The sequence below is a fragment of the Copidosoma floridanum genome, unplaced genomic scaffold, assembly GCF_036245765.1.
Source record: "Copidosoma floridanum isolate Cflo_tuat_1 unplaced genomic scaffold, Cflo_Japanese_pri ptg000035l, whole genome shotgun sequence".
NCBI classification, from domain to species: domain Eukaryota; kingdom Metazoa; phylum Arthropoda; class Insecta; order Hymenoptera; family Encyrtidae; genus Copidosoma; species Copidosoma floridanum.
Genome location: NW_028321912.1, coordinates 1,497,282 through 1,519,713, shown reverse-complemented (window position 1 = coordinate 1,519,713; position 22,432 = coordinate 1,497,282). Strand labels below are relative to the sequence as shown.

The window sequence follows — 22,432 nt, the reverse complement described above, 5'->3', positions numbered from 1 at the left end:
AGTCTACTACATAATTAATTTGACTGTCTAAATTTTATGAAAACATCTCTAACATTTAAAGTTCAAGTTTAGGAAATTTACAATTCTAAAAAAAATTTTTTTCCAACCCCAATTCAACATACAATATCCAATACCAGAATTTTTTAAACAAATGGATTGAGTTTTACATTGTGTGGAGCTTTGGTTTAAAATAGTATGTATGATTTTCTTTTGAAACGAAATATTTTTTTTATTTTATACATCCGTTTTTGAGCAGCAGACATGAATCGATTCAAGTAAAATTATTATAAAATACTATTTATTGATTTAAAAAACTGTAAAGAATAATATTTATTTGACACAAATTTTATTAAATCAAAACTTTACCTTTTACTTATGTACAAACCTATGATAATCGAATTCTTTGAGAAGTTGTTCTTACACGCTATGAAACACATTCACGAAACTTTTCGACACTTTTGTAAAAAAGCTCATGGTTTTATTATTTGTTTTATGCTACTTATCAAAAATAAAAATATATATATATTATACGTTTACATAATAATTATCATTGCTAAAATACTATTAAAGTCATGGTACATAAAAATTAATTCAGTGGTAGAAAAATACAAAAAAGATTGCCTCGTCGCTCTACTGTTTCCCGTAACGCTATCGCGTATGCACATCTTACAAAATACTCTTAAAGTGTACGTTTAAAAATTTTGTTCTCCCAATGCTATCGTATACTCCTGGGCGTCGGCGACACTAGAAGCTCCACTATTTTCGGCAAATAGCAGAGTTTGTCCCTGACGACCATTGGCATCTCTGAGTTGTGATGCTGATCGTTATTGAACCGCAACACATTGCCGGTCGGGCTCTCATAGAGTATTCCTCCACCCTTATTTTTTGGAGTCACCTTTGAAAAACAAAAAATCACCAATCATCCCACAAATCACAAAACAAATTTCCTCAACATTCAAAGAAACCTACCGTGAGAACCGAGCCGTCCTTATAATCAACCCGTATATCACCAGACGGCGTTTGGATTGCCGTGCCGATACCCGGCACATTGATTTTCGTCACCTTCGTTTGCGATACTCTGACGGAGTTCGATTTCCTAGACTGTGAATTTACGGTCGAAACCATAGAACAAGTCGCGTCGAACGAGGAAGGCAGTTGCTGAAGACAAAAATACAAATCCAATGAAGCCACGAGCATAAACTTTTCCCCGTGCTAATGAAAAACACTCACCACAGCAGGCACACTTGGGCCGCGCGACACGTTTTCCTTGCCCTGGAGCGGAGGCGTGATCGGTATTTGATCGGCGAGGGGTGCCGTTGGCCTGCGTCCGATGATCGCCGGGAAAAACGGATTACCCGTCGCAGTCTCGAGGGACGCGAGCGAGGACTCGAGCAGCAAACAGCGCTTGTAACAGTCGGCATAGTGGTCGTAGTACTCCTCGAGCCCAGCTGGTATCTCGCCCTCCACGTAGGTCTCGCCTGACTTACTTATTATCTTCACCACGTCCTTCACGCGCATCACCTAAATCGACAGAGCGTTATTATCATTCTTTGTTTTGTAATGAATAAAAATTGGAAAAAAAAGAAGGAATGCATGTCCTATGATTACTTTGACAGCGTCGTAGAACAGTATCTCGCAGTCGGGGTGCGGTCCGTTCTCCATGAAGAAGCACTTGGCGCGATTAGTGTAGAGTGTGATCTTGGGCGTCTTGGCGCGCACGAGACTTATGAAGCGCGCGGCATACTCGTACTTGCGGTGGTGCTTGGACGGCAAGCTTTCGTACGAGTAGATGCTGTCGGCACCGCGCTCGGGCAGAGGAGGCGGCTGTTTGCCCGGGACGAGGGCTTCTTTGGGCTTGTAGAGAATGATGCGCAGACCGTCTCCCGATATCCTGCATACCTCGATTATTCTATCCTGTGGAAAGAAATTGTTTCAGCTTTTTTTTTGTCTTTGCTCTTCGATTGCTACTCGTAGGAAGGCGCTTACAATGTTGTTTCTCCTTTTGAAAAATTCAACGCACACCTCTCCGTTGCTGGATATGGTAAAAACAGCGTTTTTAGTCGGATGACGGGTAGGTTGAAGCCTTAGTGTCGATAACGGTGGCACTTCTAATTTTTCAACTGGTTGAACCTTAAAATTGAAAAAATGAAGAACCGATACGTTACATAGGATGAATGTAAGATTAATGAGACCGACCCCTTCGGATTCGTCGCGCTCGTTTTCCTCGATTTGTCGATGACCGCTGCGAGCTCTAACGACCGCCGCGGCCTCGGCTGCCGCTACTGATGCCTCTGTTTCCACATCTCTGCGCTGATGCCTGCTGCCACTGGTCGACGGATCGCTGTAGTGCGACAGCTGAACTTGGCTGCTTCGAGGTGGCGGAGGTGCTGGGATGCCCGAGAGGACCGAGTCCTCTTGGTACTGCTGGTGGTCCGAGTATCTGAGACAATCCAGATAATTATTTTTTGATTCGTTGCTGCAAGCATGTGATGAAATTTGTTTCTCGGCGATTGCTATTTACCTGAATTGGTGAGAGCCGTGAGTGGAGGAATTTAGCTCCATCAGAGGCTCACTAAGTACGGTGGCGCGAGTATTATTGCTCATCATATGAATACTGTTGCTTGGCCGCTCTTCCGACCGCGATCGCATCCGCGGTCGACCGCACGAGGATAGGGTTCGACCTAGACCCGAATCAATATTGTCGCCTGACAATCGTGCAAAGCCAATTTTTTCCTAAAAATCAATAGGACTTAAAATTATGAAGAATCGCTTGCTGAAGGATGAAAAATTTTTTTTTTCCCCACGTTTAGCCGATGTTTTTCCAAAGACGTGATGAACGGATGCTTGATTATGTCGCGTAACCGTATGCGATCCTTTGGATTCTTCTTAAGCAGTCTATCAATGAGATCCTTGGCGTTTTCAGACAGATGCGAAGGCATCACGTAGTCCGCCATTACTACGCGAGTCAGGGTGCTTTTAACGGCGTCCGTGTCAAAGGGTGGCCTGCCAACCAGTAGTGTGTACAACATGCAACCTAATCCCCATACATCAGCTTCTAAGCCATGCGAAGATCTTGTAGCTACCTGTGTGAAAATCATTTTTTTGCTTGGTGTTGGACTAAGGCATTTCATTAAATATCATACAAGCAGAAAGAATCGATTTACTTCTGGTGAAATGAAGTTAGGCGTGCCACACATCGTCAAATGCTTTTCGTCTGGTCGAGATAATTGGGTAGCAAGTCCAAAGTCTGCTATTTTCTAAAATATCAAAGTAATTTGTTGTTATTTTTTTTTTTCTCATGTTTAATCCATACTTTGAAATGTGTAGGGAAAAGACTTACAACTTGCATGTCACGCGTTAATAATAAATTCGACAGTGACATGTCTCTATGAAGAATTTGATGCGAGTGAAGGTACAACAAACCTTGTACCACTTGTTGAATGATGCGTCCAGCTGACAAGAATAAGTTACCTTTAAATTCTTACTACTGTTGAAATTACTCTACAAAACAATTAACAATCACACAAACCTTCCGATTCTGGAAGGGTTCTGGAACCTTGCTCTTTGAGGTAACGCTGAAGCTCACCATTGTGGCACAATTCCAAAACTAGGTAAACGTAATTTTGATCCTCGAAAAATGTATAAAGTTCTAGTACTGCAGGATGCTTGAGACGCGAATGAATTGCCACCTCTTGCCTTACTCTACCCACCATCCCTGCTGCTTGCATCAGCTTTTTGTCGATCTTTATATAACATAAAATATTTAAAAAATAATTATGTATATCTGTCAGTCAATGAATCATAATTTAGTCTGGCCCAAGATCAGTTTGTTTCAACTCTTAGACTCGATTATCACTGTGTTTATTTGAAAATTAGCATCAAATGCAACGATTTGATGTTCATCTACATAATCATATTTACTGTAACTGAAATTACTTTCATGATTTAAAATTGTGAGGCAATTAGTGAATGCATCATCAAAAGTTATCAAAGATTCAGATTTCTTTAGTCGTTTTTTTTTTTTGAACAAACAGTAACTGGGCTGCACAGAAAAAAATAATAGCATCAAGTACTGCATGGTCTTTGAGATGAAAAATAACCAATGCCGCCAAATAAGTGTTTGATTCATTATAAAATCATCATATTGACAGCTCAACAAAGGGGACCCAAAGCCCTGATAAAAAAAATAAAACGGAGCGTCACTTGCCATTTTGATCGCCACCTCTAAACCGGTACGCAGACATTTCGCCTTGTAGACGCTGGCGAAACCACCTTTACCCAGCAAGTTCAGCACCTGGTACTCCTGGATAAACAATCCAAAACACTTAGTAAAAACACTCACACTAATTTACAAGATTATTTCAAATGAAAAAAAAAAAAAAAAAAAAAAAACAACATTTGTACGCGCGCGCACTGAGCTAAAGCGACCTAACCTCGATATTCTCGCCAAAGCCGCCAGAGGAGAAGGCGGGCATCGTTCGTGAGCCACGACTTTGTTTACTTGAGCATTGAAAATTTGTATATCCGAACTATATACTTTGACACTACTTCATCTAATAATGGCCCAGGCAGGGCTGGACTGACTCTGCCTGGATATATTTTGGAGTGCACGAACGTAAACAACCAACTGCCCAGACGTCCTGTATACATCATAAATTTGACACAAGAGTGAATATACATATATATATGCTGAAAACGAAAGTGGCAGAAAATCTGAAAATACGTTAAAAGCGTCTGCTTGACGCGCGGTAGGTTTCTGCGCAATTGCGCAGGTGAAAATGGTGGTTGCTGTAACCGCGCGCGCGGGCTTTACATTTGATTTGAATGTTGTAGAGGCGTCGAAACGTTCGATTGCTCGATAAGTAAAGAACAATTGTGACATTCTTTTTTTAAGCCTAGGAATAGGTTTTACTATTAATTATTTAATAACAGATAATACATTTTCTCTTTGCAATAACGAAATAAATAATAAGTTGCCTACGCTCGTGGATTGCGCTCGTACCCCATGACGATTTCACCTCTGCTAAAAAAACAGTTCATGATTTTTCTAGTCATGTCGCTGTTGTCAGTGCCTCCTGAAAAATTAAGATAAGCATTCAATCATCCTTAAATATTAATAAAATAAAATTAGTTTTAAAAAAAATGTGTAATATTTCAATAAGCTAACTTTGCGACTTGCAATATTTGGCTACTACCCAAAATACACTCAGACCATGGGTAGCTATACGGTAAGAACGCACGTCTTCGTTAACCGATCCGTCGGTGTTTACCTGAAGTGTAAAAAAAAAAAAAAATAAATCACAGCGTAAGCCATTAATTATTTCTGACACTGAGTTTATTTTACATGCCACGTTGAACTTTTGCATCATACATCTTGCGAATGCTTTCATTTTATCGTTTTCGGGAACGACGCGAGTTTGTCTGATTGCTTCAACTTCAGCTGCATTTACGTAAAAAAATCAACAGTTTTTATTTTTTACTCGGATTTTAGAAAAATTTTTACTCACGGTAAGTTGTTCCGCTCTCCTTGATGCAATCGTCTTCTTTTTGGTGCAAACTGGGATCCAACAATGTCAACACAATGAAGCCCTTTCAACAGTAATTTTTAACGTTTTGTCATAAGTACTCTATTTTGCATGGAAAAGTTGATACTTAAAACCAGTTGTCCAGAGACATCTACAAAGTTGCAACGAAAAATTAGATTGAAAAAAAAAAAGTTACTTACAAAAACAGCTGGTAAGCACGTGAATATGACGAAAACAATGAAAAGTTTCATTTAAAAAAATTAAGACTGTATAAACTCAGAGAAATTTAGAATAATTAGTTTGCGATGTATGCGATGTAACGCAAAGATTGTTTTCGATTGGAACTTCGGAGTTGTTTTCTATGTTTCTCGAGAGATGGATAGTGAATTTTTTTACATTTCTAATCTATGGATGCAACAACACGTATTTTTTCATTCTCAGGGTGAATATAATGCACGTCACATGTTTCACTAATCATAAAAATTGTATTTTGTATTTCTCATCTTGAGAAAATCATCCTAAAAATAAAAAAGAGATGCACTTTATGGTATAAATATCTTAAAATAAATGTCGGTTATACAAGTATTTGATGTAATCAGTTTACATTTCTGCTGTGATGAATTTTAATTAAAAAAGGGTTATCTGTGATTTGTTTTCATGATGACATTGAAATAGATTTTTTTATTGTATAGTATGTCAATCATAGTAATGAACTAAAAATTAATATCTTACATTTTTTCATCAAAAATTTTTATTTTAATATATTCAACTTATGAAAAATATTATTACAAATCACCTTTAGTTTTAATATTGTAATCGATACAAAAAAATGTTTGAATTATTATTAAAACATTGTCGATTAAAATTTTTGTTTCTTTCATTCCTTAGTTCAGTTATTCTATGAACATAATTTAAATCCAGATACCCATAATTTTTAAAATAAGGATTAAGTAATGAATGGTCAGAAATCAGCGATTCTAAAATTTATAATAAACTCAGAAAAAAGTATTACGGTTTCACAAATAAGTATTTAAAAAACAAGAAGGTAATTGTGTATCATTATACCGAAAAGCCATAATTACAAAGTACTTAAATATTAATAGGAATATTAATGGATAATTTGTTCCATGGATGAATTACTAATTAAAAATTCAGAGATTTATTATTAAATTCATTATAATCTAGTCTGCCCGCCTCTAAGTAAATGTTTTGAGTTTGAAGTCTTATTTGAACGAAAGGTTATACAGATTAGAATTTTTACAATATTACACTTATTGAGAACGAATATTTCACTATTTTATTAGACATACACTTTTCTGTTTTTTATCCATTTTTATCGCGCTTTTGGAGTTGGTCTCTGATTTAGCTATATATTTTCTTATCATTTTACATACTATCCTTAACCAATTCTCCTTTCAATAATTTTAATAATTTTCTTTTGCCGTTTTCTTCTTCATTATTCTTTAATCATAAATTCTAATTTAAATTTGTAATTAAAAGTCCTAAAGCTAGAATTAAAATTTTTTGTTCTAAATAATACAAATTGTATACTCATACGCAAAATTTCTTACATGCTTTTCACGGAAAGTGTGGGAAAAATCATAGTACACAAAAATGAACATATTTTGTATGTATTGTAAAAAAAGAAATTCTATTTGGATGTTCATTTCACGTTCACACAACTCAAAACGTTGGTTACCTACATGGCTTCTATAAAATAAATAGTTGAGTCAATAAGAATTTTTTTTTTTTTTCATGGATATTTTCTACTCATCCTTAAGATTCAAAAATTTTTATACAGTTATATTCCAAAGTAAACTTCACTCCAATTAATACAATACGCTATCAAAATATTGACACGTGATTGTTGTAAGATACAACAGTTACGATCATTAGTTCTTTCAATCATTTTTTTAATACATCAAACAGACAGCTATGAAAACATTTATTTCTAATAAAATTAAAAAACCAACACATCTGTTTTGCTGGAAAAATATTTTTCAAGCTAATTCGATACTCTTGGTGAGTGTGAATATTATTGCAGAAATAAATGTTTAAATATTACTATGATTAACGAAATTAAAAGCCCGCTGAGCTCTCATCCCAGTCAACTTAACCTAAAAAATGTATACCCCTCAGGTGGCCACCAACTTCATCCATAAGCTTCAAAGTTATTAAGTGTGATTGGTGTCTATAGTGCTGTGTTAAGTTTCATCCTTCTATCGTATGATGGACACTTAATGGACAAGAGGAAACAAAAAAAAAAATGCACGGAAACATCAGCACAACCCGATGAAATGAGCAAAGGGTCACCTCCTACCGCTATCTGCAAAAAGACGCGCAACAGTCGAAAGTCGAAAATAAAGTTTCGCTGCGACTACTCCCCAACTCCCTTAAAAGTCTTACAAGCCCGAGGATGGACGAGAGTATGGAAAAAGTCTTTTTTTTTTCCTTACCACCCAAATATATATGTGAATTGATGATCGAAAAAAAAAGCCACGCTATAAGTACATATCTCAGGTTCAAGAGCCAAAGGACAACTCCTGGGACATCTGGTGGTGCGACACGAGCGAGCTCAAGCTCGCCCTGGACGGACCGGTGAAGCTCGAAGCCAACCAACGGGTGTCCCACTTTCGCAACCATTGCGAGTTGACGCGCAAGAATTACCTTTACCGCAACCTGAGGCGTTACAGGCGACTGCTCGTTAAAGCCAACAAGAGCCGCGAGGCCGAGCTCTGCAACGCCATGCCCATGAGCTTCGAGCTTCCCGCCGAGTACAGGATGCTGGTCGAGGAGCACAGGCGCTGCCAAGGCACCACTTGGATAGTCAAGCCGGCCGGTGGATCACAGGCAAGTTTTGAGGCCAGGGTTTTTTTTTTACAAATTTATACATACAGAATAATATATATTGCCCGGCATTCAATTTATTACACATAACGTTTGCAAATCTGTCTTCTTATTGGCTGGTCGTATAATTTCAAACTTTACGGTTCGCGAATGAAGTTTCGGGTATAGCGGTACTTCTGGCTTAGGGGTTTCTGTGTGAATCCCCGAAAAAACTTGTCCAGACTAAACTACAGGTCGTAACAAGATGATTCAAATTAATCATCCGAAGTTTGTTCGGTTCGCAGGGCCGAGGCATATTTTTGTTCCAGCGGCTCAAGGACCTCACAGAATGGCGTACAAAGGAGTGCGTAATGATGCCTGACGCCTTGGACATGGACACCGTACCCGCGGTTCCGGTAGCAACGTACGTTGTCCAGAAGTACATCGACAACCCGTACCTGCTCGAAGGTCACCTTTACTGCTCATGCATGATTTTTATTTTTCTTTTATTGTGAAAAAACAAAGTGAAATCTACAAAATATGTTTTGCAGGACGCAAGTTTGACCTGCGGATCTACGTACTGGTGACGTCGTTTCAGCCTCTGAAGGTCTGGCTGGCGCGGGAGGGTTTCGCCCGTCTCTCGAGCGAACAGTTCAGCCTCGAGCGCATAGACGAGCGGCGAGTTCATCTCACCAACATGTCCATACAATTAAAAACTGAGGCTCGGAAGTCCGAGGGCGAGGGAGTGCAAAGCCTGGGCCGCAAGTTGCCGCTCAATTGGCTGAGAAGCCATTTGACTGCTCGGCACGGCCGTGAACTTGTCCAACGGCTTCTGCGAAATATTGCAGGTGCGTATTTATTTATTGTTTTTGGAGAAAATTTGATGTGTACACGTTTCGGAGGATGAGAAAACATTGGACGTCAGAATGACTCTTTCCAATTGAAAGTGACCGATGTAGTGTGGGCTTCCTAACGCAGTGACAAAAATATTTTTTTTTCTTTTTTTTTTTTTTTTTTTTTATTATAGTGCTTTACGTCTGGCTCTCTTGTAGAGGCACTACTTAGGGCACTTGGGATTGGGAAGGAATCGGGATGGGATTGGAAGGGGGGAAGGCCCTAACAACTGCATTAGCCCATGACAATTGTCATGTGGATCAGGAAAAACCCCGGGAAATCTCCCGTAGGAAAAACCTGGTCCGGAACAGCCCGGTGTAGCTGCCTCATTTCTGACATGGTGTCTAAGCTGCAGACTTAGACAGACAAAAATGTTTGTTGTAAAAAGCGCAAGATTACTATATTAATGATAAAAATTACCATTGAAGTTGCTTATCGTAATAATACCAAAACTGAAGGTTTAAGTGGTTTAAAAAAATTATGAATGAAATTTTGTAATGATCATTGACATCAAGCTTTACTCCTGTAGTTTGGTATTATCATAAGGGTAATATTCTTATCCGAAAGGGACATATATCTCCCCCAAATATGAGCCTACGCATCCTGTACAGCATATTGCTAGAATTCACACAAAAACCAAAGAAATTGTGTTAGATTCCTCAGTAAACATTAAAATCTCAATGAAAACTGGGGAATTAAAGAATTTTTGAACAATTTTTAAAAAATGTTTTAAAAAAAATAATAAAAATTTTTCTTTCACATTCAAGTGAAAATAATTCTAATTAATTGGTAATAACTATTTGAAACAATAAGTTAAAAATAAAAGAAAATACAGTGTAGAAAGTCTGGTCTTAAGACAACTAATCGAGTTATTCGCAATTATCTGTCACAAGTTATTATTGAAACGTCTTAATACTTATTATTAGTGATTTTTTTATTTATTCGCGAGATCGATTAGTGCAACAAGTGCCCACGAAAATTTTAATTTTTTTATCTGACGTATAATACAATACAATAAAATTAATTATTAATAACTCTTGGGTTTTGATTTCAAAAATCAAATACCGGATAGTGATATAATTAAAAATAAGTTATTTCCATTTGCTGTTTTCCTCTATTTCTAGAATGACAAATTATGACGAAAAAGGAACAACAATAATAATAATAATAATAATAATAATAATAATAATAATAATAATAACAATAACAGTAAAAATAATTATAAAAATAATAATACAAAAAAAATAATAACAAACTAATGATAATAGGAGCAATAATAAAAATAAAATAATAATAAAAATAATAATAACTTATAACAATAAATAATATTTTTTATTAAATTACTAGTCTCAAATCTAGACTTCTATAACTCTTTTTATCAGTTATTATTTTTTAATTGTTTCAAAGTATCTCAAAAAAATTTGCCTGAGTAACACTATCCAAAGTAGCATTAACTAGGTATGAATGTTTCTTGTAAGACTGAAAAAATTTTTAACATCTTGGCCTTTGAATTTGAAAAAATTGTGTAAAGTTTGCGTTTTTGTATCTTCTTTTCTACCAACATTGCTAAAATATTTCTACTTAACCATATTTGTTCCTATTAGCACCTCTCGTTTTTAACCAATTTTATTTCATTTAACAGTGATCTTAGGATTATGTACATGACGACTCTCTTATCGACTTTCAATAAATGAGTACACAGTAGGATTGGCAGTTGGGTATACTTATCCTTATAAAGATATTACTAAGGGAGTTCAACGTAGTCTGTTTAGTCGCTTAGTTTCTCCACCGTCAGTTATTGTAGATGGCGCATCTTAATTTTGGCTAATGGCTATTTCCAAGTCAACATACGTGTACAACTGTAGGTTTGTATTTATCTATCAAAAGATGAGTTGATGTATTCGAATATGGCGACTACAAACGTGTCTAACGTCTGATTGACGACAACAAACAGGGCTTTCATTATTTTTTAATTTATAAGAAGTTTATTAGTGCTGTTAGCCTTAATAACTCGGAGTTTTACCATAAATGTGTCGTGCCATAATGTGATATACGTGGTGCATGTGATATACTAACCGTTGAAAGTTTTTCAAAGATTTGTTATTTTGTTGTTATTACGCTTTGGTTGGACCTTGTGATCGATGGTAAGGAAAAATTTTAATTACCAAATACAAAGTGCAAAATAAAACTTAACGTAGTTTTCTATAATTGAAATATAATTTAATATGATAACTTTTAGTTGAAACAAATTTTTTTTTTGGTTAAATTAATGTTTATGTGACAGTTATAGTTTTATGTGTGCGTAACGTAGTGTTAATATGTTTTAAAAGTATTTGTCTTTATAAATTTAATTTAATGAGTCTACATTTTAATGCACATGTAAATTTGTAAGAAACTCGTATACTTAACCGGTAAGATAGATATTTGATTAAAAACTGGCGCTCTATTCAAATGAATGCGTTTCTCTTCACTTTCATTTTTCGATAGTAAAAGGAACATGTTTTTTGTAGATGACTAACATAACTGTGCGCCATAATGAGCAAAAAACAGAACTGCCAATTAAAGATAACGGTAATTTATCGGTGCATTCGTTGAAAAAACATTTTCCGGATGCAGAAAGCTTAGCTTACATGGACGAAAAAGGAAAAATGCACGCTTTGGCCGTATCTTTCGACGAAATTTTAATTAAAACGGAAATTGAAGAGTATTATTTACACATTGACCAAAGTAAGTAAATATTTTTATAACTAGTATGAAAAAACGTTTTTAGAAATTGTAATAAATTATTACATGCAGACAGATCACAGTCGAAAAATTCTACGGAAAATGGTCCAAAACAAAACGATACGAATGACAATTGCGAGGATACGGTAAGTCTACTTTGATTCTTCATTTGCACAACCCACAATGCTTGTTGTCATCACACTCTATTATGCTCTAGGTTCAAGACGTAAATGAACGCGAGAAATTGGAAGATGCTGATGAAAGTTTACCGCAAAATGATGACGTCAATGACAGAAAAGATTCACGATCGATTGAGAAATCAGTAAGTCCACGTTTGTTTTGAAATTTCCTTGGAAAAAAACATAAAAAACATTACCATCCGATCGGTCAGCTGGATTGTCGAAAAATACATCAGACACAAATAATAACTGATGGAAACAGAGCTCATCAAAGTTTGAAGTGACATTATTATGTATTAAGGTGGCTTGGCGGTTGGTACCGTACCTAGGGTAGAGTGCCATAAGGGCCACTAAAAAATCAACGCTTGTCAACTGTAAATTTTTCAATATAGTTATTTCGATAAAACCAAAGTACAAGATCAAGAAATTGCCAAAAAAGTACCGTGAAATTATAATTGTGAAAACTGGGAGCTATTGCGAGGCAAGCCAGATTAATATTTCATACTTTTCTTCTGATTTTCTTTAAGGTTAAGTCGTTAACCCTATATTTTTAAGGATTTAATAGATTTTTTGTAAAAAAAATACACAAGAACTATTTTAAATGTTTGAGGTTAATCAAAGATTTCCGAAGATATAGTCGATTTTGTGACCACTGTCCATAAAAGTAGGTGTTTAACTGGTGAATTTTCAGTAGCCGTTTGCGTAAAAATGAAGTAGTTGATCCAAGTATTTTCTTATCGCAAATGAATTTGGCATATTTTATTTACATAATTCCAGAATTTCAAAGGTTTTGATCAAGCCGATGAAAATCGCCCAAGCCACGTCAAACCGATTACCACACCTTTATGACGTCACTTAGTCATTTGAGCAACTTTAACACGCTCTACCTCCAACTGTTTTTGTTTATGGTAATCTACCTGACGGACGTAATGGATTTTTTGATTTTTCCAGTAATGACATAGTTTCTCAGTTGTTTCCTCGTATAACCGTATGATTATCACCTTTTTAATTTAGACAAAACCAGTGAATGAAGAATCAAAACCAATCGATCCGATGGCAAACAAAAATGGTCACTGCAAGGACACTGAAAACGGCTTGATCGAAAAAACGGTAATTACACGCTTAATATTTGTAAATCAGTGTCAATAATAAACAGTACAATCGAATCTCAATTTCAGACACGCACCACGCGTGAAAAGTCGAAATCGATAGACTCAGCCGATGGCGCATTACAGTTGAAAAACGGTATTAACGGCAACAGCAACGAACACCTTCATTGTCCAACAGACGAAGAATCGGTAATGGAATTTTATGTGAGGCTTAATTCTCAGATATCAATTGTCTAATCATTCAACTCTGCTTTTAGACTCGCGACGTGGAGGTTAAGCCCCAAACTTCGCGCTCGCGTCAGCAAAAGACCCTAAGAATCGGCTGGTTGCACAAGGAGCCGTCGGACAGGCGCTACACCAAAATGAAAAAGCCCCCAGGAGGTGTCAAGCGACTCAAACTTGACGAATCGAGGGCCTACAGTGCCGTTGACATTCTCCAATCGGCCATCAAAGAGTTCCAGATTCCCGAGAACGAGTATGAGGCCCAGTTGGGCCTGTTCGGCGGCCATGTGATAACCGATTTCGCGCTCGTCCCATACCGGACAGCAGGCAAAAAGCACCAAACAGCCGCAAACAACTCGTTTGGTTGCGACGACATCTGGAACTACTGCAGCCTGCGCGGCACCACGCCCTATCAGCTCAACCTCTTTGTTTTGACGCGAAATAAAAGAAAAGACAACGTGCACGTGCTTTACCATTACGCCCGGGTTTCCAAGTACTCGTGCGAGGTGCTCTACACCGAGTGCGACAAGCTACAGTTGCACGCTTACATGATGGAGCAACAGTTCGGGGATGGACCCCCGTTGGAGCAATTTGAGCCTCCCGAGTACGGTAACCCGGTCAGCAGGATCGAGAAGGACGGAGAGGTTATGTTGCAGGTGTGCCTCGAGGGCGAGGACAACAGCAGCGCCAAAAAGGTCCCCCAGTATCCCATGGCCAAAATAACGCCCCAAGCACACGAAATTGTCCACGATCTTGATGAGATTCAGGGAGTTTGTCACGGGGTTCTGGGTATTGGTATTGTTACTAGTTGTACCGAGGAATGCCGGCCGGTGTTCACGTGGATGAGGGATGGTGGTGTATATAAGAGTGCCGAGCAGCTGTGCTGGCTGAGCGATATGGGGGACGCGGGACAAGCGCATGTCTGGAGTTGCACAGTGAAGTGTAGTGGTAGCGATCGGGTGCTCAAGTCAAAGGAGGTTATGGTCAAGGATGAGTATTGAGGCCACGCCGGGTTTTGCAATTTTTACACGAACTTTGAGAACAAAGATATGTCTTTCGTTGAAGCATTGTGGTGTCTTTGGGTAATATGATCTCTACTGTGAATTTCCATATCATATCCATGCAGTTTTTGTACAGAATCAGCATGTAATCCATATATTGATTCCTGACATGGGATCTTCATTGATCTAACATAAATTGTATCTTAGAATCGGTCTTATTTTGCCATATAAATTTATTGAGATTTCCGTGCAAACTCAAAGGTATTAGAGTATCATCAGTTTGTGTACGATTTTTACAAAAATTTTTAAACAATTTTAAAGTTACCAACCAGATTGGTTGCGCTTTGTGTACTTATTAATAACTTTTTTTATTGATGCGTACTTGGATTAGTGATTTTTAATGTACAAAATAATTGTGTCGATTTTTTGATTATTTAATTTATGCCATTCAATAGTAAGTATGTCTATTTTTATCTATATACAAAAATACGGTGGAACGTACATAACCTATACATAATGACGTTATTTGCGTCATTTTTCTTTTACATTTTACCGAAGGTAGTTCAATGAAATCATAAGTTTAATTGTATTTTGATAATGATTTACAAACGTTCATTTTTATTAATACCCACATACGTTATTTAAATCATGTAACCAAGTTATCTCAGCTTGAATCCATCACATATATCGAATAAAAAGCTTTATTCGAAACTGTTCTCCTTTTTTAAATGGCCAACGGCAAAATATCTTTGTCTATTTGTCTTTACGCTGCCATACTGAAGATAAATATTTCATATCATGCTCAAGTCTAAGTATGTTGCTGTAAAAAAATTATTATTTAATAGCGTAGGCATTTTCAGGAGGATAAGCCGTTGATGAACGTATAAACAATATAGATTACATTTCACTAGTCTACGGAATCCTCGATAAATTTATGTGGCAAAATGCAATGAATTTCAAGATTAATTTAATGTGGAAACTATAATTACATTGTCAGTAGGGATGGCTTGATTTTCTTAAGGATGGATAATTTTTTTTCTTACAAACAAGTGACCGAATAACTTGTTTTTTTTTCTTGTTGGATAATATAACCAGACAAAAAACGTATTTTTATATTATGATTTCTTTGATATAAAAATATTTTATTAAAAAAAAAAAAAAACTACAACTTACTTTATCAAGTGGTGATTATTCAATGCTGTCATGTAACATAATCACGTCGAAACACTGTTCATAGATGACAGAATAGAAGTTATTTTTAACAAAGGTGTATTTTTTTTAAAGATGAGCTATTTTATAATTTTTTTTTTTTGAAAAATATTTTATTACGATTACCCGCTTTGATAAAAAGGTTTTTTTAAACTTGATGTAATTGTGTAATTTTATTTGACGTGACACAACGTGTATCGCGTTAAAAAATAAATTGTAAATATACATCGATTTCGTACGAAATAAAAAAAAATTATCAAGCTCCAAAACTTTCAATGAGACTAAAGTCTTATGAAACGAAAAATTAAAAAAAAAAAAAAAAAAAAAAATGCAATGTACTACAAAAACAGTTGGATTTTTAATTCAAATTCACGCTCATATGCGAGTAATATTAGCGAGGAAAAGATACTATATAGGTATTACGTACGTGAAATTTTAATGAAATTTTATAAAACGCGCTCGTTTTGAATTTAATGATGTGCGAGCTCAGACGATAAATCAGAGTTTTGAGAATGGAAATTTATGTAAGTAAAGATTTTACTGTACTTTAGCTTTTAACCTTTTTAAGGTAAAAGTCTGGTAATGTATAATATTTTTATGAAAAGTATTTTTCTGATCAATTGTTAATGTAAAAAAATTATACAAAACACTAAATGTATCTCGATATTTCAAACAATTTTTCTTCTATGTAAAACGTAGATATACATTTTATGTAAATGAAATAAATATCATAAAAAAAAAAAATCTTGAATCATTTCGATGTGGAGCACAGAGCCACGACAAAAGTCGTACATGCTGCAAAGCAGAAAAAAACAGCTACTGGGATGAATATTACAAAACGAGGTCGCAATAAGTTCACAACTAATCCAAAACAGTCGCGTAATCGAACGTCAAAGAGGACACTCGTGGATTCGTTCAAACGAGCCCGTCAAGGTCGAGCGCCCGTTGAAACGGAAGATGGAAAAATAGGAAAGAGGTCCCCTCGTCTCTTGACCCAAGTTTCGCGATTTGCGCGCCAATTTGACAATTGCTCGCGTCTCGCTTGGCCTCGGCGTTTTGTGTCGAGAGCTTATAGTTTCGGTTTTATTAGAGGAAATATATATACTCTCAGGCCTTTGTGTGTCCGCGTTCAAGTGATAATATACTTAGTCGTCCATAAAAGCACGCTTTATTCGATTTTCTTCGAGTCCGTTTCATCTCCTTTGGAGTTACTGGATTACGAGCGGAAATTTCATCTGTACTATGAATTTTTTTAATAAAGTCTAAAATGATTTGTTTATTTTTATTTCTCAGCCTTGAGCTGAAAAAATTTTTCCAGAAAAAGTATTGATGTAGGGAAAAAAAGTACGAAAGTTACTTTCGTGTGTGTGATAAGAACACAAGTACCCTAGTAATTCTATAACTTTTACGATTACAAGAAAAACGTCAAAAGTAAAACTTAATTTTTTTAACATAAAATTTTTAAAATAAATTTACAGATTTTAATAAGTAACAAAAGATAGACGTGCCAGACTATCATTATTTTTATGTTTCTAGACGATGAACGTTGGAAGAACTCTTTTTTTTTATTCATTCAAATAAAAAATACTTGTACTTGTCACCTTTAATTAATTTTTCTAAAATCCATTTTATTGGTTAATTACCTTCGACCTCCGAAAAATCAAAAAATTATGAAAAATGAGTTAAAATGATTAAAATAGTTCTTACGTTTGTAGTCGTATTTTTGCGTAAGATTATTAGAGAATACGATTACAAGAAACTCCAATAATTTTCTGTGAATTTTTTTAATACCTGGTAAAATAGACCATTGCAAAATCAGTAAATAATGAAAAATAGGCTAAAATAATAAAATAGGTTTTGTTAAATTTCAAGACGTACCGCTCAATGTTATTATTATTAAATTAAAAAAAAATTTCGTAAATTGTTAAACAAAATCCAAACTAATTATAAAAGATGCAAAATAACTATTCGATCACTTTCAATTTTGTAAAACACTGTAAAAATTGCGTTTTACTCTGTGTAATCACAATTAAAATTACACAGAACAGGTTTTTCATCCGGAAAAACATCAAAGGATTTAATACTCTTTCAGTGTAAAATGTTAGTGTGCTAAAGTACACGTTCAAAAAGTGTAATCGAAATTTCTGTTTTCATAAAAATCATTACAGTAGTCTTGATAAACATTTCAAGAAAAACCAAATCGATGCTTCATAAACTATCTCACCTATTCTATAAAACGAAACAATATTTAATTTAACATTAAAATAAGCAATTTTCTTTAACGATTGATACAAGAAGGCTGTAGAGAGTAAAACATTTCTGTCACAGATTCAATAGACTTGTAAGCGTGTTAAATCTGTGACAGCCAATTAGTTTTTTCATTTCATATAGCTTTCCTACATTGGGGTTTTCCATCAAAAAGTGTCCAGTCCTTCATTGGGTTTTTCCATCAAAAAGAAGTGTCCAGTTTAATGGAACTGGTTAACCACTTCGTACACCGTAGCTTTGGTTTCCCTTAAAATTCTTATTCACGTGTTTTATAAAAAACAAAAATAACAACTACATATACTTCAAACACATCATTTTAAAGTCCATTTCTCCTTTGTAATTTGTCACTGTACAAGCCACGATTAATCTTCTTTCCCTCCGCATCCCAATCGTTCCAGGCATAATAATGGCAAGCCTCCAGGCAGTGCAGTCCGTGATAATCCCCAGCAAAAACTCGTTCGAGCTGTACGGCTACGACGTACTTCTGGACGCGAACCTGCGCCCCTGGCTGCTCGAGATAAACGCCTCGCCGTCGCTCAACGCCACCGATCCCGACGACTTCCGTCTCAAGTTCGACCTCATCGACGACCTCCTCAGCGTTCTGGACCTGGAGAGGCTGCTCACGGGCCGCGAGACCCGCGTTGGCGGCTTCGACCTTCTCTGGGACGACGCGCCCGTCTGGTCGGCCGACCAGCCCAGGGAGCTCAACATCTTCCTCGGGGCCGATAACGATCGCGCGGACCAGCTCAAACGGTTGAGGGAGAGGCTTGGAGGTACCAAAGTACCGGGTGGTGGTGGTTGAGGTTTATCGTTGGAAATCAACTCGGGATTCAGAGAAATTTCTTGTATGGGTAAAAGTAATAAAAAACATAAAATGCTCTTCACTCCACTTGAGTCTTTGTCATCCTATCTTAGTTTTTTTATGTAGGTTCTGTTTTTTGTTCAGCTTCTCATTTTACTCGTCCGTAAACACGCCCACTAGTGATAAAAATTGCCAAAAAAAAAAAAACAAGCAAATCAAAAAAATAATGAAAAAGTATGGAGTGAGATTTTTTTTTGTATGTCAAATTAAAAAATTTTGAGTAAATAATTTTATAGAGTAATTAAGTTCAATATAAGAAAGAGACTTTTACGTAGAAACGTGCACACATGTATTTTTAATGGATAAGTTTAGTATCCGATTAGCACAGCATGAAAAAACAGAAGATTTTAGACACCAATTTTTCGTTTGGAAGTATAATACTTTTTATAGGGTCAACAATTCAAGTTGCAACCTTAATCGTGATGAATAATTATAAAAACTACAATTACCAAAAATCACGTTTTACAGCTTGTGTACACAGGCTGCCTCAGAAAAAAAAACAACGTTCAATAAACACACCTTTGTTTGTAATTATTGTTGTTTTTTAAAATTAGTTGAAAATTAAATTCATATTACTTTTTGAATATTGGTCCTAATTTTGGCTATATTATGTTCCTGTACTACCATACCCCCATGGGTTTATAAGCCACCAAAGGAAATAAAAAAAATGTATAGCGTACACATCACAATATCGTCCAATCACGTACCTATACGCAAATAAAACAAGAAAACAAAAAACAAAGATTTTTAATTAAAACACAAAAGCCTTATCATACCCAGTGGTGTTGGATCTAGCTCACTCGGTCAGAATAACGGCCTCGATCGACCGGATAAGCACGGCGACGACAAGGTGACAAAAGGATGGAGAAATTCTTCATTCGCACGTTCTAGCTCCCCTTTCTTGTATCTTTCTCATGTGCACCTTCTCTATGCACTTGTCATTCTTATCTCATGTATACTTACGTATGGGGCTGTTTGGATATAGGCAATAAATGTATGAGCAGTCAACAATATTTGAGGACACCGTGGGGTATACGTGTAGTTATATAATTACATAAATCGTACTCGATAATAATTACAAGAAGTGAATATTTCTTAAATTTTTTTATCTTTTTTTTCAGTATAATAAATAATATGGAAATTTATTGATTGATTTATTAACTTCATTGCGTGATTACGTTTCAGCTAAAATAAGGGTTTTTCGAAACATTGGCCATTAAAAGTTGCAAGCCAACGTACGGCTAATTTTTTAATGCGATTCACTTCGGCTGTATCAAGTTGCGCGGAAGCGCGACGAGGTAAGTTTGAAAAAGCACGCTAACTGCGTAGTATAATTATGTCTAGTATTCGTACTTTAACAAAATCAATCTAATTAATACTGACTATTGACTGGTACTTTGCAAACCTCACATCAAATACATTAATGCCTTGCTATGTCGAAAGTATAAGAAAATTTTAGGAAATTATTTTAACTCATTCAATCTAAGGCTTATCGAGTACTAGACAGTATTATGCTACGAGTGTCATACAAAATGTGTGTTGCGCCAAAAAAAATGACCGTTTTTACATTTTGATTTCAGAACTTTTTAAGGCTACCGATTCATTAAGAAGAATACTATTCATTGCCAGTGTATAAAGGCTTCAGACATTACTTACAAAATATTAACTAAACACATCAAACTTATCTAACCTTTTAGTTTTGTTAAAAGATATTTTTATGCGGAATCACTCTACATCACACTATAATGATGTTTATTTTAACCGAATACGAGTATTTCAAAAATTGATTGTCAAATAATCATTTGCACAAGAGTGTAGAAATGTTTGTGTTGCAAATAATTTTTAAGATACTTATACTTGGTCAAGATTAGCGTCATTATAGTACGATGTAGAGTAAATACAGCTGAAATGAATCGTGTTTGAGAAATAGCCGTATGTTAACTATTATCTTTTTCAGGGCCATTTTTTGAGAGGACCTTTTTTTTGTTTTCTCAGTGGCTTGCGAAAAGTTTATGTCTGATCATGCTGAAATTTAGTGGGTATATTAAGGATAGAAATACCTTTTTTTATGTCCAATTTTCAGCTCTTAATATTAATCACAACGCGAGTTAATAATTTTGAAAGAAATGGCCAATAATGACAGCTTTTTGCAATTTGCAATGAAGCGGCTTAGCCACTTTAGGCCCAACGCAGCTCATTTTCTTCATCTTGAAATTGCACATTTTTTTTCGTACGATTCTTCAGTTTTCTTCTAGACGCAAAAAACCTGTTTTGGCCATTTTTGCCATTTATTTTTGGGGGCCTCGCTTGAAATTTTTAGCTGTTACAAAATAGCTCAATTTGGTATGATGCTGGAAAACTAGGATTTGAATTTTTTTTCTTCCTTACAGCAACTTTCCTAACATTGATAGGACTTCTAGCCTATATATACTACTAGGAAGAGAGCACCGGTGCTCTACCGTATCGTCCGCGGATTGAGCTGTGCTCATGTGCTGTTTGCGACGCGCTGCGCGTTTATTTCATTTTTAAATCCTCCTAACCCTTTTAGCTCTTCGTGTACATACATCAACAGCTAATGTTAATAGTGGATCACATTTTTTACTTTTATTGTTATAAATATTCTTGTAAACTTTTGCTTTAAATAAAATAATTTTTGAATTGTACTATAATATTTTTCCGAATTTTAAATCTTGGGTGAAGAGTCTTATTCTTATTCTCGCAACACAAAAACATTATTCCCATGTCCCTTCTTCGTATGAAGGAATTTCAGTCCTTTCAAGAAAATTTTGTCAATATCATGTATGTTTTCAAAGTATTAATATTCAAATTTTTGATGAAATAACTATTCTTTCCATCATCTATAAACATGAGTTTATTGGCATACGTACAAAATTTAACATACAGTACGTAGTCTTCGTACATGATTGAATCTAAATATGTTATAAATATCGGATTTTTGCGAAATTTTTTCATATTTGCACCTAATAAATTCATGCAGTCAACTAAAAATACTGACAGAAACAAAAAAGCACCTCAACCAGGAATCATATCAGGAACCTCCTTATCAGGAAGTTAAGTTTTTTTTGTTTTGTTTCTAATGAATATTAATTAAGTTTTTTGGAATTAAATTATCTTGCAGTTATTTATCATATACGATACATATTTTATTTATAAACTGAAAAAATTAAAACAGCTGATTTATTTCAAAAAATCATCACGATAGTCTCCTATTGTTACAAATATTATAATTATTATTGCATTATACTACTATCGGAGGTAACTATTAGATTATATACAAACAATTTTTTAAAAATATAGATTTAGAATATCTCAGAAGCTTGAGATTTTATTTTTTGCCTTTATTTGTAATGTCTGGATTTAAAAAAATACTATTAACATAACCAAATTATACCTTTATTTTAAAATTTTTTTTTTTTTTTTTTTCATAACACGATGCATGATTTTTCAGACCAACTTAACAAAGAGATACCATTTCGGAATTATCTGACTACATGTACAGTTGAAAGTCATTATTATACAATAAACATTCCTATCGCTCGTCGTAGGCTATAGATGTAGAAATCACCTCATCTATTGTGATATCAGTAGCTTT

The 22,432-nt window shown here is 35.4% G+C and overlaps 5 protein-coding genes across 7 annotated transcripts; 3 read left to right on the top strand and 2 right to left on the bottom strand.

Annotated features, from left to right (window-relative positions):
- Window positions 1-283: 283 nt before the first annotated feature.
- SAK (polo like kinase SAK) lies at window positions 284-4,622 on the bottom strand. Of its 3 annotated transcripts, none has more exons than XM_023392661.2 (13): window positions 4,434-4,622; window positions 4,208-4,303; window positions 3,530-3,743; window positions 3,341-3,453; window positions 3,165-3,257; window positions 2,805-3,083; window positions 2,522-2,733; window positions 2,193-2,440; window positions 1,987-2,120; window positions 1,609-1,914; window positions 1,234-1,521; window positions 970-1,158; window positions 284-895 (listed from the first exon to the last, which is right to left on the bottom strand). In XM_023392661.2, the coding sequence occupies exons 1-13, from the start codon at window positions 4,473-4,475 to the stop codon at window positions 716-718; spliced, it is 2,394 nt and encodes a 797-aa protein (XP_023248429.2). In that variant the 5' UTR covers window positions 4,476-4,622; the 3' UTR covers window positions 284-715. The 3 variants fall into 3 exon arrangements, with proteins under 3 accessions (XP_023248429.2, XP_014219469.2, XP_089453770.1); XM_014363983.2 differs by having other exon boundaries at window positions 1,231-1,521; window positions 1,987-2,130; window positions 2,197-2,440; XM_089597644.1 differs by having other exon boundaries at window positions 1,987-2,130; window positions 2,197-2,440.
- Window positions 4,623-4,977: 355 nt separating this feature from the next.
- LOC149373186 (uncharacterized) lies at window positions 4,978-5,776 on the bottom strand. The gene is made up of 5 exons (XM_089597754.1): window positions 5,726-5,776; window positions 5,508-5,589; window positions 5,349-5,440; window positions 5,168-5,270; window positions 4,978-5,075 (listed from the first exon to the last, which is right to left on the bottom strand). Exons 1-5 carry the CDS (start codon window positions 5,774-5,776, stop codon window positions 4,978-4,980), a joined length of 426 nt encoding a protein of 141 aa, XP_089453880.1.
- Window positions 5,777-7,765: 1,989 nt separating this feature from the next.
- On the top strand, window positions 7,766-18,759 carry LOC106647430 (putative tubulin polyglutamylase TTLL9). Its single transcript, XM_089597753.1, has 5 exons — window positions 7,766-7,951; window positions 8,055-8,375; window positions 8,657-8,819; window positions 8,903-9,199; window positions 18,356-18,759. Exons 1-5 carry the CDS (start codon window positions 7,766-7,768, stop codon window positions 18,757-18,759), a joined length of 1,371 nt encoding a protein of 456 aa, XP_089453879.1.
- On the top strand, window positions 11,130-12,312 carry LOC149373185 (uncharacterized). Its single transcript, XM_089597736.1, has 4 exons — window positions 11,130-11,389; window positions 11,756-11,972; window positions 12,042-12,115; window positions 12,187-12,312. The coding sequence occupies exons 1-4, from the start codon at window positions 11,387-11,389 to the stop codon at window positions 12,310-12,312; spliced, it is 420 nt and encodes a 139-aa protein (XP_089453862.1). The 5' UTR covers window positions 11,130-11,386.
- Window positions 13,168-15,567, top strand: LOC149373184 (uncharacterized). The gene is made up of 3 exons (XM_089597682.1): window positions 13,168-13,258; window positions 13,327-13,446; window positions 13,515-15,567. Exons 1-3 carry the CDS (start codon window positions 13,202-13,204, stop codon window positions 14,478-14,480), a joined length of 1,143 nt encoding a protein of 380 aa, XP_089453808.1. The 5' UTR covers window positions 13,168-13,201; the 3' UTR covers window positions 14,481-15,567.
- Window positions 18,760-22,432: the final 3,673 nt, after the last annotated feature.

Excerpts from the sequence above, each read along its gene's own strand:
- LOC149373184 (XM_089597682.1), top strand. The coding sequence starts at position 13,202 with ATGGCAAACAAAAATGGTCACTGCAAGGACACTGAAAACGGCTTGATC. Across the intron at positions 13,259-13,326 it reads ACGGCTTGATCGAAAAAACG|ACACGCACCACGCGTGAAAA; the intron begins GTAATTACACGC and ends TCTCAATTTCAG. Across the intron at positions 13,447-13,514 it reads GTCCAACAGACGAAGAATCG|ACTCGCGACGTGGAGGTTAA; the intron begins GTAATGGAATTT and ends CTCTGCTTTTAG.
- LOC149373186 (XM_089597754.1), bottom strand. The coding sequence starts at position 5,776 with ATGAAACTTTTCATTGTTTTCGTCATATTCACGTGCTTACCAGCTGTT. Across the intron at positions 5,590-5,725 it reads CGTGCTTACCAGCTGTTTTT|GGCTTCATTGTGTTGACATT; the intron begins GTAAGTAACTTT and ends TACTGTTGAAAG. Across the intron at positions 5,271-5,348 it reads TGATGCAAAAGTTCAACGTG|GTAAACACCGACGGATCGGT; the intron begins GCATGTAAAATA and ends TTTACACTTCAG.
- LOC149373185 (XM_089597736.1), top strand. Across the intron at positions 11,973-12,041 it reads TTATTTACACATTGACCAAA|ACAGATCACAGTCGAAAAAT; the intron begins GTAAGTAAATAT and ends TATTACATGCAG. Across the intron at positions 12,116-12,186 it reads ATGACAATTGCGAGGATACG|GTTCAAGACGTAAATGAACG; the intron begins GTAAGTCTACTT and ends ATTATGCTCTAG.
- SAK (XM_014363983.2), bottom strand. The coding sequence starts at position 4,475 with ATGCCCGCCTTCTCCTCTGGCGGCTTTGGCGAGAATATCGAG. Across the intron at positions 3,454-3,529 it reads AACCCTTCCAGAATCGGAAG|CTGGACGCATCATTCAACAA; the intron begins GTTTGTGTGATT and ends TATTCTTGTCAG. Across the intron at positions 2,441-2,521 it reads CACGGCTCTCACCAATTCAG|ATACTCGGACCACCAGCAGT; the intron begins GTAAATAGCAAT and ends GGATTGTCTCAG.
- LOC106647430 (XM_089597753.1), top strand. The coding sequence starts at position 7,766 with ATGGACAAGAGGAAACAAAAAAAAAAATGCACGGAAACATCAGCACAA. Across the intron at positions 8,376-8,656 it reads AGCCGGCCGGTGGATCACAG|GGCCGAGGCATATTTTTGTT; the intron begins GCAAGTTTTGAG and ends TTCGGTTCGCAG. Across the intron at positions 9,200-18,355 it reads GCTTCTGCGAAATATTGCAG|GCATAATAATGGCAAGCCTC; the intron begins GTGCGTATTTAT and ends CAATCGTTCCAG.